Here is an 18091-nt window from a genome sequence, read left to right on the forward strand (position 1 = left end):
CTAGCTGTGTGCTGTATCTTTGGTCAAACTTATTTTCTCTCTCTGGTCTGAATCTCCTTCTCTGTGTCATAGTACCTATTTCATACACCCGTTGTAAAGATCAAGTGAAATAATCCAGGTAAAGCGCTTAGCAAAGAAACTGACATAGTGAAATTCTATAAATTTTAACTATTATAATTATTGCTCCTATCCCTTCTGCCTTCCAGTCTTGAAAGCAGTGTCAGATTTTGGAACTAAGGAATGAAGCCCAATAGCAATCTGAACATAAATTCATGTAAGTTACAGGATCTCAGTGCTGGTAGTTGTTAGGTTTTTATGCATCATTGATATTTGTTGGGATGAAAAAAATAAAAACTACCAGGCTGATTTAAGGAGAGAAATTGAATGAAGGGGAAGACCCAGATGGAGGGCAGATGAAGTGCCTACTGAAGGGTCAGTCCATGTAGGAACAGGTCACTTCTATTTTACGGGTCCCTATTGAAACGCATTAGTAAGACAGAAATTACATAGACAACATGCACGCAGATACACGAATGCTTATACATAGCATGACAATGTAGAAAATACAGATTTAGCAATATTCCAGATGTAAATTCTTTCTGGAGTCCTTGTTTTTCCTAAGGGAATCATCGATCAAACTCAATCTGAGTAAGTAGCAAGTAGAGTAGCATTTGTTATCAAATGATAGAAATTTCAGTTTGGTCACTTCAATGGTAAAGTTTAAAGAAAAATTTGTAATACTAATAGTGAAACCTCTAGCAATGACCAGGTAGCAAGCCCTGCTTACGTGCCTTACATATATTCTTGTATTTAATTTTTAAAGTAACCATTCAAGGCCTGTGTTTCCATTGGCCCCGTTTCTTACAGAGTCTCAGGCACCAAGGCATGAAGTGAATTTTCTGAGGTCGTGTCGTAGCAAGTGGAAGAGGCAGAATCCAAACGAGGGAATTTCATGCCATTTGTCCCCTCAGCGCCCTGCCCATTCCCTTCCAATTTTCAAGATAAATAAATGTCTTTAAAAGAATCTAAGTTTTAGTTTGGAAACAAACATTTGAGTTTGAATTAAACCTGGGAAGGGGCAGGGAGAACATGGTTTGTGTGGAGATGTGATATCAGGATGAGCAGCTGACTCGGTTTCCCCCCAGAGAGATGAAAGGGGGGGTGTTCAGTGTCCTCTTCTTCCCCCACCTGCTCCTACACACAGCAGAGGAAGATATCTCCCAGCCCCACAGGCCATTCAGAGGTTGTGTACCCAGAAAGGCAAAAAACAAAGACAGTCAGGTGCCAGGAGGGGAAAATGATTCTGGGCTCAGTAGCTTCTGTGGAGTGTTTAAGCCGAACACTCACCAAAACTGCCTTCTGGAAATGACTACCATGGGTTGCAAATGAAAAACTTTGTGTAAGCTTAGCTTAAGTGAACCTTAAGCCCGTAGAGGGCTGTTTGGCTGGAAGGCCTTTCTCATATTTTATTTTAAAGGCTAAATATGATTTGCGAGAGCTATTTCTTTGCAGAGTAAATCAACCTTGGAGAGAACAAAGCAGATAGTGGTCCTGCTCTGGGGAAGGGCTTTCTTTGGATTAAGTTGATGCAAACCTCTTTTCTTCTTTCTTCCTTGCAGCTTTAGATCCTTCACTAAAGCCCACCCCTCAACTGTCCTCCCAGGAATTCCCCCACCCTTGAGCAGAAAGGCAAGACTTGCTGCTGGGTGATGGGTTTGGTGTGGTGGCAAGGAGGAGGGGCTCTGGCTCCAAGCAGAGTCACCTTGGGAGGCAGTTTGAGGCAAGATACAAAAATATTTGAGAGGTAGTTGGCCAATAAGTATTCCTTCTTTATTTTCTATTTGCAGCCGATAGAATCTTTTAAGGTAACTATGAGATACTCAAGAAGGAAAGCGATGGGGAAGCAGAGAGAGCATGGCTAAACATTTTATTTAGATCAAATGTCCAGGGCAGGTGTCATATTATAAACTTTATGTACACTATTTTATATCATCCAAAATTTTGAGATTAATATTTATCATTTGTGATGAGGAATTGAATTCCCTAACATGGAGAATTGTTGAGAAGCGATCTATAAACCAGTAATAATAATAGCAAATGAATCATTATTGGATGCTAAGCTTCCATAAAACTCTAACCTTGTTTCTGTCTAAACATGTGCATTTAAGTTAAATATTCACCTAAATGTGTCAAAACACATTGTCAGTATTATGTGATGGTTTTAAAGAATACAGGATGTGACAGCTGTTATGCTGTTATTTTTTTTTTTTTTAAGAGTTGACTGATTTTATCCATTTTGGGACAGTTGCATTTTTCTTAGAAGAATGAGTGATCATTAGCAAGCCAAGATGCCATAAAGTAAAGAACCAGGAGTGGTCTCAGAATATCTTTAATAAAACAGGCTCAGTAATGTATGCCTGTGGTTCCTGTGGAGCTGTCTCAAGCTGCAAATTTCTTTAATTGATAAGCCTCACATAACGTGACTGGAAATGACAATATGTCACTTTCTCGTGCTTTATGAAATGTCACTCAAGGTTTTTTAATTGCAGACATTCCACTGCTAGTGATGATCGGGTGAGAGAGAGAGGCTGGGGAAGATGTAGCTGGAGGGGAGGAGAAGGGAGAGAAGTCATGCTTTTTATGGGAGCCTATAAATTCTGTGATATTTAAAACACAGCTGTGTTTTTATCAGTTATGTTACAGAAATAACATAAAATGAATCTTAACTGATCTGTCATGTCAGGACCACGCATTACAAAGTAAGATTGAGTGGGACAATCTTCACATAAGAAACCTGGCTCCAAATTAAGTTTTAATGGCTTTAGACAATTTTGTTTTAAGTACTTTTCTTGCACACTGTGCAATAAACAACTCTAATGTAAGTCTTACCAAAAGAGGGGAAAAAATATCCAGAGATATTGAAAATATATGTCAACATTAGATTATAGTAAATTTGGTTTACATGTTTTGCATTTCAGTCTGCTACAGGCTTTCTGCTAAGTGCCTTTTTTTTTTTATATTATCTCATTAAATACAATCTTGTAACAACTTGAAAGCATAATCAAAATTGCCTGTAAGCCAATTATTTTCCAATTTGTGGATTAATTTATAGTATTTCTCTGTGATTTTATTCCAGGTAACACATTCAGTTGTAGAGTTGAAAATGACTGTGCCAATATAAATACATTCCCAAGTAAATGCCATTCATGTGATAGGTAGTAATGGACATGCTTAATAGGAAGGACTTGATGACTCAAGCTCCTGTTTTATCATGTACTCGCTGGGACATCTTGGACAAGCTCTTTGCTTGTAAAGACCCTGGTTCTGAATCTGTTAAATTAGACTAATACTTAATCTCACAGGACTGGTAAGGATTACATAAGATGCTTAGAGCGCTCAATACCAATAATTACTATTATTATTGTAAACATTATCATTGAAGAGCTAAGATGGAGGGAGAATAGGGACCAAAGGAGACCAACTCAAGCTCTGAAAGCTCTCAGGGTTGAAAGTCATAGAGCATATTACTTTATTTTTTAATTTTGCATGATTAGTGTTATAAACTTTTCAGCTTTAATCGATAGCATTTTATTCTCAATATCCTCAAAATTATACAAATTAATAGTTATTTCTCTCCCCGTAATTGAACATAATGAGTGTTTCCAATGTTTACTGCAGCACATAATGCTATAATTAGTGTCTCTGTACATATAGCATTGCTTTTGTTCTGTTTAATTCTTTCCCAAGGATAGAGTTCTAGGAATGTTGTTTATGCGTTGCACACTTGCTGAACAAATTTCTGCGCCGCAAGGAGTTTCTCCACGATTACTCTCAGTTTTGATGTTAGTATTTACTTTTAATTTGCTGAGAATTTAGTAGCATCAAAATGATGCCACAAAGTTGCCTTAATTGTCTTTTGATTTCTAATAGAACATGCCTGTTTGCTCTTTGTGTTCATTTATTCACTCCTTCGTTCTTTTATGAAACAGTTATAAAGGACCTACAAGTTTTCAGATACACTTATCAATCAGATCAGTAAAATTTTCCTATCAAGGACCAGATAGTAAATATTTTATGTCTTTCAAGCCATATCGTCTCTGTATCAGCTACTGTAGTCAGTCATTGTATAGAAAAGTTTCTGTAGATATTACCTAAACAAATAGGCATGGCTGTGTTTCAATAAAGCTTTATTTACAAAAACAGAGGGCCAAATGTGACCCACAAGCTATAGTTTGTGTACATTAGTTCTTGAAGCTGTAGCTACAAAATGAACAAAACAAGAAAAATCCCAGCTACCATGGAAATAATATTTTTCAGTGGGGATAGATAACATAGACACATAAAGAGATGAGTAAAAACAAATACATCAGATATTTAAAAGTAGTAAGTATTCATAGATGTTCTCACTAAGTGACATTTAACCAAGAGCTGTAGTGACCAGCTGCTTGGTTTGCCCAGGGCTGTCCCAGTTTTAGCACCTGAAGTCCTATATCCTGGGAAGCCTCTGTCTTTGGAAAAACCACCATCGCTTGGACCGCTTATGGAGGTGAGAGAGTAGCCTTAGGGGAATATCAAGAGAATGGTCCAAATCAAGAAAACAGCCAGGGCTTTGGTCTGGAGACTAGCACACACAGCTAGAGAACAAGGGATAGCATAGCAGACAGTATGGCTAGGGCAGACTGGACAATGGTGTGCCTGGTAGGAAAGGAGGTTAAAGAAATGGTGGGAGGAGAGAGGTCCTGGAGGGTCCTGTGGTCTATAACATGGACACTAGCTTCTATTGTGAACAACATGGAATAGCATTAGTTTTGAGAAGTGACATCATCTCATTTAGAATTTAAGAGGATTACTTGGCTGCTCTGTTGAAAAGAGAATCTGTTGCGGGAAGGACAAAATCAGAGAACCTGTTAGGAAGGCATAGCAATATTCAAAGTGAGAAATGATGTTGTTTTGAGAGGTGATAGTGGCAGGGCGTACTGCAAGATGCAGTTGGATCAAGAACATAGTTTGAAGAAAGGGCCAGTAGAGTTCTATGACACTGTGCTCGTGGGATGTGAAAGAAATAGAAGAGTCATGGGTAATGCCAAGGCCTTTTTACTGAGCCGCTGGAAGAGTGGAGCTGCCATCTATTTAAATGGAGGAGATGGTGAAATTTCAGATTTGGAAAGGGAAGGATCAGGAGTATGACTTGGGGGTAAGTCTGGAATGCTGTTTAGACATCCATATGGATGCATCATGGAGGCAGTTGGATACATAAAACTAAATTCAGGAAAGAGATCTGCAATTGAACCACAAATTTGAGAACTGTCAGCATACAGATTGTATTTAAATCCATGCAACTGAGCCTAGATGAGACCAATAAGGGAATGAACATAGTCAGGGAGGAGCAAGTTCTAACAATGGAAACTTGGACGTTGCACTAAGGATTGGAGGGTGACATGAAACAAGGTGAGGCTGAGTATAAATGGCCAATAAGGTCAGAACAAACATGAGAAGAGTAGTTCATAAAACTCCTGGTGAATAAATCGTGTGTACGCATTGCACCAGTGTCATTTTTTTTTTTAAAGATTTTATTTATTTGACAGAGATAGAGACAGCCAGCGAGAGAGGGAACACAAGCAGGAGGAGTGGGAGAGGAAGAAGCAGGCTCACAGTGGAAGAGCCTGATGTGGGGCTCGATCCCACAACGCCGGGATCATGCCCTGAACTGAAGGCAGACGCTTAACCGCTGTGCCACCCAGGAGCCCCGCACCAGTGTCATTTTTTATTGTAGCATATATGTAAGATGTAATCACTGGTAGAAAATCAGAGAAGAGATCACTCCCTACTCTTTTTGCAAACTTCCGTGAATTTGCAATTATTTCAAAGCTTAAAAAATAGTTTTAAAAGCCTAGTGAAAAAAAAAAAAGATTCCAAGGAAGAGGAAATGGAAAACCGTCCACCGTTGTTGAGAGCTCGTGTGACATGAGAACTGACTGTAGGATTTATTGGCACTACTCCTTGAGAAGAGCAGCTGCAGTGGGCCAGGAAGGACAAAATAAAGACTCAAGTAGGTTCAAGAGAGGACGGGAAAAAATTAAAGATTGCAATTATAGACATTTTTTTGAAATGTGTTCCTGGGAAAGGGATTTTTTTTTTTCAGATTAGTACTAGAGATGTGTGTGCAGTCTGGAAGTAGATGTGGACTTGAGGTGTAGTTGCTTCAAAACATTGGGGTAAATTGTAACATGTTTGTATGCTAAGGATAATTCTCCAATAAAAAAGGAAAATGATCATTTTGAGAAAGGAGAGAGTGGTGAAGTTTGGCTTAGAAACTTGAACGGGGATAAAAGCAAGAACACAAACAGGTGTGAACCCTAGGTAGGACTCTTTCTGGTGTATACAGGATGGATATTTTATGAGCAAAAGTACAGAGAGGTGATAAAATAGGGTGTTCATAGATTATAAAATTTCTTTAGATTTGTTTTTAGTAAACAGGGAACAAAATCATTACATGTGGGTAAGGATATGGCGGGGCATCTTGGCAGGTTAAGGATGAAGGAACTCTGAAATGGCCATCCCCCAAAAGGAAGACTAAAAACTGATGGAAATAAAGTAAGGATGCCATCTTTAAAGGTCAGCATGGATTTGGCCATCAATTTAAAGTTAGACCCGCCTGCGTATTTCTGGTTTTGTTTGTTCTCCAGCCATATTTAACTACATGTGAATAAATGTGGATTTGGCCTAAGTTTGAATCTAAGGTCTTGACATTGGACTTACAGCAAGGACAAGGGAGTGACATATAATGGCCATGAAATCTAAGAATGGCAAGGTGAGACATGAGGACATGAAGGAATAAAAGTGCAAAGTGGCAAGATCAGGGAACTCTAAGGTCTAATGGAGCCAAAGAATTGTTGAAGTCAAGGTGTTTGGGAAAATGGGGTTCTGATCACAGGTTACTTCAAGTGCAGCTCTGGAAAATCATCTGGTATCGTGGTGAAAAGATGAAAGGCAAGGTTGGGACAAAGAGCTGGTTTGGAGCTGGGGCTGGAGGAGAGGGAGTGAATGAACTGAGAAGCCAGTCTTCAAAAGACTGTCCAGCATTCATATGGCAATCAAGAATTAGGCCAAGCATGGAGTTGGAGAAAATGGCAGTGTGCCAAGGATAAAAATCTTCAAGGAATAATGGGGATGCCCCGGGGATTTTGTAGATGACTAGAGGAAGATGTTGGATTCTGGGGACCAGATCCTCAAAGCTGGGGCACTTTAGGGAGGAAAAAACAAAGTATCTGGAAATAGTAATGAGATGTACATAGTTGAAACATCATCCATTGCCAGGGCTGGCAGTACTTGGGCTGTGGAAGCAAACACTGATCATGTTGGAGCCCTTCATGAGGCACCATCTCAGAAGACATCCGGTTTCCATTACAGAAAGAGGGGCTGCCTCAGAATGGTTGAAATGTGGGAGCTTTTTCTGATAGTTGACTTTGAGTTTTGGAGGACCTAGTGGAAGGGTCAAGAGCTTGGGAGGGGTAGGAGGCCAGACACATGAGATGCACAGATCTTTCAGGGGTTGTGGGGTGGTGAGGTGACCAGGAGACCACTGTTTCTTGCAGTGACCATATACAAGGATAAAGGATTTGAAATGATAATCTCCTGATGGTCTCAGATATAACAGAAGTGGTGGTGTCTATAAAAACATTACAAGTAGATTTGGGGCCGTCTTCCATTCCAGGCCCTAGAGCAGCGGAAGGCTGGGGAAGGTAGTTGTTTCTTGACCTACAGCTCTTCGTGACTCTCTCTCCCTCTGGAGCCACGCCTTCCTCCAGGGGAAAGCAGCAAGTGGATTTGGGAAGTACAGTCTTACCCAAAGCTGTGTAACTTTTAAAACTTAATGAGAAAATGTTCAAAAATAACTTAATGAACTATCATTGACAATTGCTGTGTGCCAAGTGGGAGGATATAGTCATAGCCATGTTTATGGAGCAGGCAGTATTTGCCTGCATTGTTCTAGCACTTTACAGAAAATCATGCATTTGCCCTCATGTCAGCACTGCGAATCAGTGAGTATCAATGGAGAGATACCGTTTAGCATCTCCATTTCCAGGTATGTAAACTGAGGCACAGAGAAGGGAAGAACTTGTCACACAAAAGCCAGTGCGAGAACTCAGTTCAGACTGGCACTGGTGTTCTACACAGCCTTAGGCAGAGTCCATTAGAGACTATCTCCTAGTATTAGAAATTGAGCATTATGTGTGCATTTATGTGTGTATTCTTTTTTCTTTCCTGGATAATTGTCCATACAGTTTTAAAATTGAGAAGAGACTACCCATCTGGTTGTAGACCCTGCATTTTATAAGTTTAATATTGAAATTCAGGAATTTCCTGAAGCAGTCTTACAAATGTTTGGTAAGCACATCCGTGGTCTTGTGGTTTGGATACATCCTGCTTTAATGATTTATCCGTTGTTAAACTTTTAGGTGGTTTCCATTTTTCTTTATGATAACTATGGCGAGGTATGTCTCTAAATAATATTTTATTCTGTATTTTGAATTATGCCCTTAAGATATATTCCTAGCAACATTTATACCCAGGCAAGGCATATAATAATTTTAGACTTTAGAATGAAACTTTGTGGAAGTTTGGAAATTCCTCAGGGGAAAGAGTGCGCTCTGATTTCTGCTTACAATCAGAGTATTTTCCCCACTTCCAGAAATCAGTAGATTCAAACACATCTTTTATTAAAAACCTTATCTTCTTCTTGGATTAAGTTGATGGCACTCAAACTCCTTTGAGCTGTAGAAGCTTCTTTTCAAATGAAAGATTTTGTGAACCCTCAATATAGGAAATTGATTTAAAGAAATAATTTCCCTGATTGAAATTTGTCATGGGAGCCAAAGCCCATTGGCTGAACTCTGTTTTGCTACTGGCAACCTTTACACAGACATCCTAGGAGCACAATTTGTAAACTAATGAAGTGACTCAGCACTGATACTCATTATTTCGTTGAAAAAAATATTTGTTGTATGCGCATTTTTACAGTCAGATATGTACCTGGCATTTTGAACCTTACTTCATTTTCTTTCTGAATATTGGACTAAAAAGAAAGAAAGAAAATAAAAAAGAGAGGCAGGAGGCAATGGGAATATAAATAGCATTTATTAAAGCAGATCCCCCAGTTTTCAGCTTCCAAATAAATCGCCCTGGTATAGCAAAATTAATATTAAAGTAAAATTTTGATGTATTTTATTCATATTAATATCCATGGAGCTTACATTATATTGTTACTCTATTATTTAAATATTAAATAACTTAGTTTAACGGTTACTTATCTGTTTTAATACATTTTCCTTTGTGTGGATGATTTCTAAGTTTACATCAGATGGTTAACTATGGGACTTGAAATCATTTTTCCAGGTACCAGGAAGCTTGCTCTTGGTCTCCTTAATGTTTTGCTTTGATTTATTTGCTTTCTCTGCCTGCCTTGACTCTTCTTGAAATTTCCCTGCTGCTCTGCTGAGTATAAAACGAACATCCCTGGTCTTGCGGTTTAGCTACTTGCCGAAAACAAACAAAGCAAAATAAGCATACCAACCAAAGCCCTCATGGATTGTACAGTGATAAAACTTTCTTGGCAATTAATTTTTGTCTGAAATATCTTTACTCAGAGGCTTGCTTCTTCAGTTTTTAGAGAAGATTGTTTAAACCTTATACTTGAAAAAGCCACCTATTTCTAGAACTAAGCATACTCTCTACTACTAGTCTTAGAAATACTGTAGCTGGATGCCACACGTAGCCCCAGAAATACGTTTTGTTGGGAGTCCCATCACACTAAAGGTAACTGGATGCCGGAGCATCGTAACTGCTACAATGCTGGAATCATCGCTCAGTGAGAGGGAAGAAAGAGAGTTCACTGAGTTTCAGGTTGCCTTCTAGGAACAGGGACACTAGTCCGAAGACAGGCCCATAAAGCTTAAAGGTCAATGCTTTGCAGTTAGCAAAGTGCTGAGAAGTAAACCAGAGCAGGATGAGGACACAGGTGACCAAAAGCGGGTGCTGGTGGACGTTCAGTGGTCAGAGAAGGTGGGCCCAGGAAGGGGAGACCTGTCTCAGGCAGAGCGAGGAATGCAAAGGCTCTGGGGCAGAAATGCTCTTGGCTCTGCCCCCAGGGGGCAGCCTGGTTAGAACAGAGTGTGGCAAAGGGAGGGCTGACAGAGGGGCACAGTGCAGGTGGGGCGAGCACTGAGAACTGGGGGACAGTGGGTCAGATCACACAGCACATTGATTTCATTCTAATTGGTCGTAGAAATGTAATGGTTTCAAGCAGAAAATGTTAAGATTCACGTTAAATTTTAAAAGAATCTATCTGGCTGATTTGAGTGGAACAGATTACAGAGAAAGGATGAAGGCAAGAAGATGGGTTAGTTCTGAGTACTGTTGCATGTGTGTGCATGTGAGTGTGTGTGTGTCCATGTGTGTATGTGTGTAAATGGTAATAAGAGATGATTCCAAAAGTCTGTGGATGTAAATTTTTTCTAAATCTGGTTAGTAATCTCTAGTTTTGAGACTCCTGTGTGTAATTTTCAAATAAAGCACTTATATTTAGCATTTTATTTATTAATAGAGATAAAATATTAGTGTTTAATTACTATTTTTTGCATTGTTACTAGTTTTTATACGATGGGCAAAGCCTGTCTTGTGAAAACACCTCAGAAATTACAAACTTACGTATTTGAAAAGTGTAATTCGTCATATAAAAGAATGTAAGTTACATCTGTCACACACACATACTTTCCATCAAAATACTAATCCTAAAGTTAAAGATACGTTAAAATGAGGGCAATAAATCCATTATACTGTTATTGATTATTTTGGTTTTCCTAGAAGTAAAATATTTTAATTTAGAAAATTATTCCTAATTAAGCTTATTTACTTAGGCTTATTCTTAGTGAGAAAAATCATTTGATGTGTATCAAAAATGAGACCATTTTCAATTATTATTGCATCTACACTAATTCTTTTATATTATTTTATATAAGCATATTATTTAAGGGAGAAGGCCATGTATGTTTCCCCTGTATTTTAATGCATTTAAGTAAACCACATACTAATTGATTATTAATTTTGACTCAAGGAAAGAATACTACATAGCATTTTAATGGCTTTAATTTGTCCTATTTAATTTCTCCTGTTCTATATAGTACCACCGAAAAGACCCCAAAAAAGCACTAATTAAATTCATCTAAGTAAATGGTTCTCAACAAGGGACAATTTTGTCTCCCAAAGAACATTTGGCAATGTCTGCAGACATTTTTTGTCAACACCATCGGGGATGTTTCTAGCACTTAGTGGGCAGAGACTAGCATGCCTACCAAGTGTGCCACAGTGAAAAGGACACCCTCTGTGAACAAAGAATTACATGGCCCAGAATGTCAACAGTGGTGAGGTTGAGAAGCCATGACACGGTGTTATCTCTTAGTGATAATTTAAAAATGGAAATTGCTTTCTCCTGGTTGCTATTTATTACAGGAGATACCATTAATAATGAGATACAGGTGTATCCTCGAAAAGCAGAGTCTTCATTCATGCGTATTTCCCAAGGAAATGCCTGGAGATGCATTATGAACGAATATTTTGTAACGGTGGGTATCTCAGATTTCCGTATGTTTCTCTTGGAAATTGGTGATGTAATCAAACATCAGGACAGGGATACATGACACTGTGTCTCTGTGTGTTTCTTGGAGCCATTCAACTGCGAGAATGTCTTTGAAAGTCTGAACAAACCGTGTGGCTGGTCCCGCTACATTACTCTCCTGTTACAAATGACAACAAAATGAAATCAACAAGCAGGTATTGAGCTACGGTAGTCTGTGTCCTAAGGCTGTAAGACAAGCTGAGGTAACTCATTGTCTTAGCACAATGGGAAGACCATAGATAAAGGACTGCTTCACCCTCAGGCTTCATCAAGATAACAGCAGTTTCTCTAGGAAAGTCCAGTTTCCTTTCATATAATTTTGGAGTACTTTTTATATATAGTAGGATACAAAAGTAAATATAAAATGGTACATGATTTTGAAAATTAGTTTGAGCTCTTCAGGAAAATAAAGAGATTTATTGTGAGGAATGTGCTGATGCCATTGTGGAGACTATGTCCAGCCTGAGTTCCGGGAGAGCAGGTGGTGTACGTTCCTCCCGGAATCCAAGCCAGAAGACAGAGAAGATGGATGTCTCAGCTCCAAGACAGGCAGGCAGAGAGCCTCTTCTCCCTTCTTCAGCCTTTTGTTCTATTCAGGCCCTTAATGGATAGGGTGAGGCCTCTCGCATTGCGCATTGCGTAGAGCAATCTGCTTTACTGTCTCTGCAAATTCAAATGTTAATCTCTTCTGAAAGCTCCCCTACAGATCTCCCCAGAGTAAAATCCAGCTGAGTATCTGGGGTCCCTATGGCCCAGTCACATTGAACATAAATTCACCATCATACATATGCTTTCCTGGCTTATGTCCCATGAGTGCAGAGGCTCTGAGGTCCAGACTGAGGTGCAACCAATTTAATTGGGAGGTGATTCAGGAAGCAGAGAGAGGTAGTAGGAAGTGAGGCAGGGAAGTGATTTTTTTTAAAGATTTGTAGAGTGTGAGTGCATGAGTGGGGGGGGGGGGGCAGAGGGAGAGGGAAAGAGAGAATCCCAAGCAGACCCCCACTGAGCACAGAGCCCAACTCCAGCTGATCTCATGACCCTGAGATCATGACCTGATCAGAAACCAAGAGTCAGAGGCTTAACTGACTGAGCCACCCAGGCACCCCTGGAAAGCGATGTTAAAGTGTTGATGTGTACATACCTTAATACTGGTCAATTTGTTTGCTTTTATGTAAAGCAGAACTTATGCTTCTCTTAATGTTTTGCAATAATGTTTTTACCAATTAATGTTAATGTACCCGGTTGATCTTACTGATACTTCCTGACTTTCTTAACATCTTCCAGATGTGTGTTTTTCTTGAACAACCAGAATGTTACTTTTGACAACTGAAATAGGAATAGCAACGATAATTTCTCATACAGACTGAAAGGATTCAATAAATGGTCCAGATAAAGGACTCAGTACAGAATATCATGCACCTAAAGGGTACTCAATAAACGTAAGACCCCAAATTGAGTAACTTGCCAAAGATACGAACATCCTATGTATTATCCCTCGTGTATATTATCAAATTGCCCCCAAATCTCATATCAACATACATAGCAATATACAGGAGCAAAGAATGATGTCAGTTTTACCCTTAGCTATTTTCCTCTTTTAAAAAAATATATTTTAAAACTATTTCACCATTGTTTTAAATTTAGTGTCTGATAATGAGAAGTTAAACCTCCTGTGTTTAGAAGTTTTCTGAAATTCATTCTTGTTTAAATTGTCATTTATAATCTTTTTTTCATCAATCTTTGTGTATTCTTAAAAATGTGAGTCGAATAAGTATAGATGACACTCTTTGCTATGCTGCAAAATTTTTCATGGCCTTGTTTTTTATTTTGAATTTTATTTTTATAGATTTTGAAAAGAATTTCCTTATATAGGTAGGTTCATTTATTGTAATCTTCCTTAAGTTTTAATAACGTACTTTCTGTTTAGTTAATATATTGTTTGACAATACAGTGTATTCTGCTAATTTACCTATTTTATACATTCAAACATTTTAATTGATGCAATTAATATATATTTACTATTAGGCTGTTTCTAAATGATTTTTTCAAATTTCTCTTTTCCCAGTCACTTTGTTAATACACTCTTCTCCCATCACTGATGATGATCATTTTATCATATCCTGAATCCCCTTATATATTTGGGTCCTCCTAAAACCCGGCATTATGAGAAGAGAGGCTCCCATTTCGACTTAGCAAAATCTTTATCATTAAGTGATATTTTAGAAGAGGGCAGTTTAATATCTTTTGCAGCCGTACCAGAAGTTCACAACTAATATGATTTCCAAAATTAATGAATTAAAATTAAATAAACTTTCCAAGGCAAAATGTGCTTTGGAAGATGTTTACTTGTTGTTTATATAATTATTCTACAGATAGATTTTTATAAATCTGATAATAAAACAATTTCTTTTTAAAAACATTTGCCAATCCAATATGGTAGTTATGTTACCCTTCCTTAAATGCTTTTATGTGTACATTTGGGTAAAATGTTAGAGTTTAGAAAAAAAAAATCTCTTACAAAAACAGGAAAGAAAATAGAGTTAAAATATTCTATTAGAGAAATATTTGAAGCACCATTGCAATTGCTTTTAAATAGCCCTCCACACATAAATATACAGACACTTTTATGTTTTTACCATACTCTGTACTCAAGACAGTTTTCTGTGGTTTATGTTTTTTATCCAGTGAGTGACATGAAGTATTTTTTTTTCATGTGCTTAATTCCGAATTCTGCAAGATTTCAATCAGATTATCTAAACAGCATTTTGTAACATTTTATGTGAAATGCTGCATTAAGAAATCATGATACATCCTGCATGTATTTAGCCTGACATAAACTGTTAGACATTTTAATGCCCATAGGATATTTAAAAATGTGTATCAGAGAAAACACAATGGCAATTGCAGGTTTAGGATATATATTTTTTTCTCTCTCCAAATTTATTTTTTAACTTTATTTCCATTTTCTATTCTTTGTCTTCCTTGTATCATCGACTCCTATTTCCAGCAAAGTTGCCATAAAATCGTACCACTTGTCCACTCCCATAATGGCCTGTCAGTCCTCTGGAATTAGTGAGCATGGCCCTCACTCATCAGCCCCTTGCCTTCTGGTCCTCCATGCTCTGCTCAAGCTATCACCTGCAGTCCTGGGAAAATCTACATACTTTCTGTCTAAGCGTTGAGGCTCATTGCATCAAAAATGAGATGTGGGGGGTGCCTGGGTGGCACAGCGGTTAAGTGTCTGCCTTCGGCTCAGGGCGTGATCCCGGCATTCTGGATTGAGCCCCACATCAGGCTCCTCCGCTATGAGCCTGCTTCTTCCTCTCCCACTCCCCCTGCTTGTGTTCCCTCTCTCGCTGGCTGTCTCTATCTCTGTCAAATAAATAAATAAAATCTTTAAAAAAAAAATGAGATGTGGAAGTGACAAGGGAGGTTATTCAGTTCCACCACTCTCATGTCACATGGGAAAGGAATGCATCCCTGAGAGGGAAGGCCCTGTGACCGGGGCTCATATCAGTGGGTAGGCACCAATGCAGCTCCATCAGCTGTGGAAATATTAAAATATTCCCACAGCAGTTAATGTAGATCCACTTCCTGGAGTCCCTGGGGCAACCATGTCACTCCAGCTTCATAGACTTTCTACAGCTCATCAGACTCTCCAACAGGGAAACAACTAGAGGATTAGAGGCCCAGAGCGGGGGGCTCCAGAGCCCAGCTGTAGGCCTACTGCTGACACCCGCTGTGTGTCTGCTGGTGGCTGCTCTTGTCCGACTGGTGCAGTATCACTTCTGTCTGGAGAAGGTTGCCAACGTACTTTCCCAGAAGAAACTAGCATGCTTCTTTCTATTCACTCTCGTTCTATATTTCTATTATGTTATACGTATAAATACACCTGTTTGAAAGTCTTTTAAATCATACATAGTGCTCCAGTGTTTAGGACACCATTTCAAAAACTCGGTATGGTTTGATATGAGTTTTCCCCCGCTCTGTCACTTTGGAAGGGGGGGCTGTTCGCCACCGAGTTGAATTACAAAGCATTTATGCAGTCTCGACTATCGTAGTTAAATTAATGCCTTTCATGCCATCAGCCAGTCACAGCACTGGATTTGATAACTTTTAAATCCACTCATTTATGATATTTTATCTTTTTATGTAAGAGTGCTGTAACTCTTTTGTGTTATACTGAGGTGACTTTTGCAGCATATGATACAGTTAGAGAAGTAAAACCAATGTATTAAATAGAATTGCACTATGTGTATTAACGATCTTACATGTATATATGATAAGTTCATTTATGAAAAACTATATTACCACAGAGGGGTCAGTATAGTAAGTGAACAATATAGTTTGCATACTCAGTCGCTTTATTAGTAGCCAATGTAAATATTTGTCCCGCTTGATCTTGTCCCTTCACAGAAGCTGCTAAAGGCAAATTCCCGGGGCACCTGGGTGGCACAGCGGTTAAGCGGCTGCCTTTGGCTCAGGGCGTGATCCCGGCGTTCTGGGATCGAGCCCCACATCAGGCTCCTGCAATGGGAGCCTGCTTCTTCCTCTCCCACTCCCCCTGCTGTGTTCCCTCTCTCGCTGGCTGTCTCTATCTCTCTCTCTCTCAAATAAATAAATAAAATCTTTAAAAATAAATAAATAAAATAAAGGCAAATTCCCCCAACTTGGCGACAGGCTGACTTCATACATCACTCCTGTTGCAACACCAACACCCATAAAAGTTAAATACGCTCTTAGGGTAGAAATTATCCGATGGGAAAAAAGGAAGGAGGGGGGAAGAAAGAAGGATACCCATAGACAGATCTTAAAATAAGTAATTTACTTATTTACCTGTGTTACAGTTTCCTATGTACATAGCGTTTTGTAATAGAGGATATAAAGTCACTAATATGTATGTTTTACTCTATGGAAAACTCTGCAAGATCTGCTTCTCCTCAAGCTAATATTTTAATGCTAATTTATATTTTCAATGCGTTTTGGCATCCCTGACCTTTTAGTTGCCACTTTCCAAGTTATTCCACTTTAAGTTTTTCATGCAGCTATTTCCCACTCAGAAGGTTTTTATGAATTGATGTGTCTCTGTTATCATATTAGTCAAGAACTTATCTGAAATTCAAAACCAAATATACATTCCAAACTCTATAGAAAAAAAATAGGGTGATGACTACTTTTAAGAGCACTGTATTTTCAAAGCCAGGTATCAGTGAATTAACAAAAGATGGCTACATTTAAATCTCGAGATGTTTCTGAATTACCTCCATCTTGTAAGATTCAGAGAAAATCTTTGAAAATTTTGTTAAGCTGTCTGTGAATGTCAGATCTATGGCAATACACAGTCCAGATGTTAGAAAAGCCACGATTTCTCTCTCTTCTATAGTGAAAATTCAGCTAATAATGCAGTGTAATTGTTTAGACTTTTGTAAGTTTTTCCGCAGAACTAAATTGATAAATCAGAAGAAAACCTTTGTCATAGTGAGAATATCAATTTTGAGTTCAGAAACTATCGGTTACTGGTCAAGAGGGGTTCTCTGTAGTTGCACTTGTGTTGGAGGCTGTCTGGAAACCTGATTGCCTTTTGTTTCTGCTCCTTCCAGCCGAGGGCGCCTGTGGAGGGACCCTGCGGGGAACCAGCAGCACCATCTCCAGCCCCCACTTCCCCTCAGAGTACGGGAACAATGCCGACTGCACCTGGACCATCCTGGCTGAGCCGGGGGACACCATCGCCTTAGTCTTCACCGACTTTCAACTAGAGGAAGGATACGATTTCTTAGAGATCAGTGGAACAGAAGCACCATCTATATGGTAAGTGCTGGGGAAGAAACGTGTTTCCCCCACATCCAACAATAGGCTTTGTAGCTGGCTGCCTTTTGAGATTCATTGGCAAAGGTAAGTAAGTATCCGTTTCTTGCTTTGCTATTTTGACCACTAACAAGGTTGTTTATATTGTGACTAATTTCACACGTCCAAGATATCTTTGTGCTGGTCTTTGGAGCTGGGGAAGTTATCTGCACATGGGCACAGGCACTTCACATGCCCTCGTTTTGGACTCTTGTAAAGCAACACAGAGATGGTAACTGAGCCGGCTAAGTTAATTTTCGGATTTGCTCTGGAGCTGATTCAATGCAAGCAGATATTTTTAGACTATGGCACTTTGAAAATGCTGTGTTACCAATCGTGTGTCTAGGCTGCTGCAGATACAGGATAGCGTATTAATTTTCCTCCCTGAGGACGCTGCACCTGTGAGGGTCCGAGGCAAACCATAAATACTGATCCAACATGGATAGAAAATTGAGGATCACTTCTCTGGCGTGTGTGCTAGTAGAGACAGAAGAAAAGTGGGTCTAATCAGTAGTGGATTTAGATCTATGTCTTGGTGGCAAGAGCAGCATTAATTGTGTCTGTTAAGAGGGA

General features: G+C 39.0%; 1 protein-coding gene across 1 annotated transcript in view; it reads left to right on the forward strand.

Moving 5' to 3' along the window:
• CSMD1 (CUB and Sushi multiple domains 1) overlaps positions 1–18091 on the forward strand; it is a 1583970-nt gene that overhangs the window by 586163 nt on the left and 979716 nt on the right. Inside the window, exon 5 of the mRNA XM_048226225.2 lies at positions 17275–17482. Within this exon, the coding sequence (XP_048082182.1) occupies positions 17275–17482 (208 nt within the window). The remainder of the gene's footprint in view (positions 1–17274; positions 17483–18091) is intronic.

This window comes from Ursus arctos, unplaced genomic scaffold (assembly GCF_023065955.2).
Source record: "Ursus arctos isolate Adak ecotype North America unplaced genomic scaffold, UrsArc2.0 scaffold_27, whole genome shotgun sequence".
Taxonomy (NCBI): Eukaryota; Metazoa; Chordata; class Mammalia; order Carnivora; family Ursidae; genus Ursus; species Ursus arctos.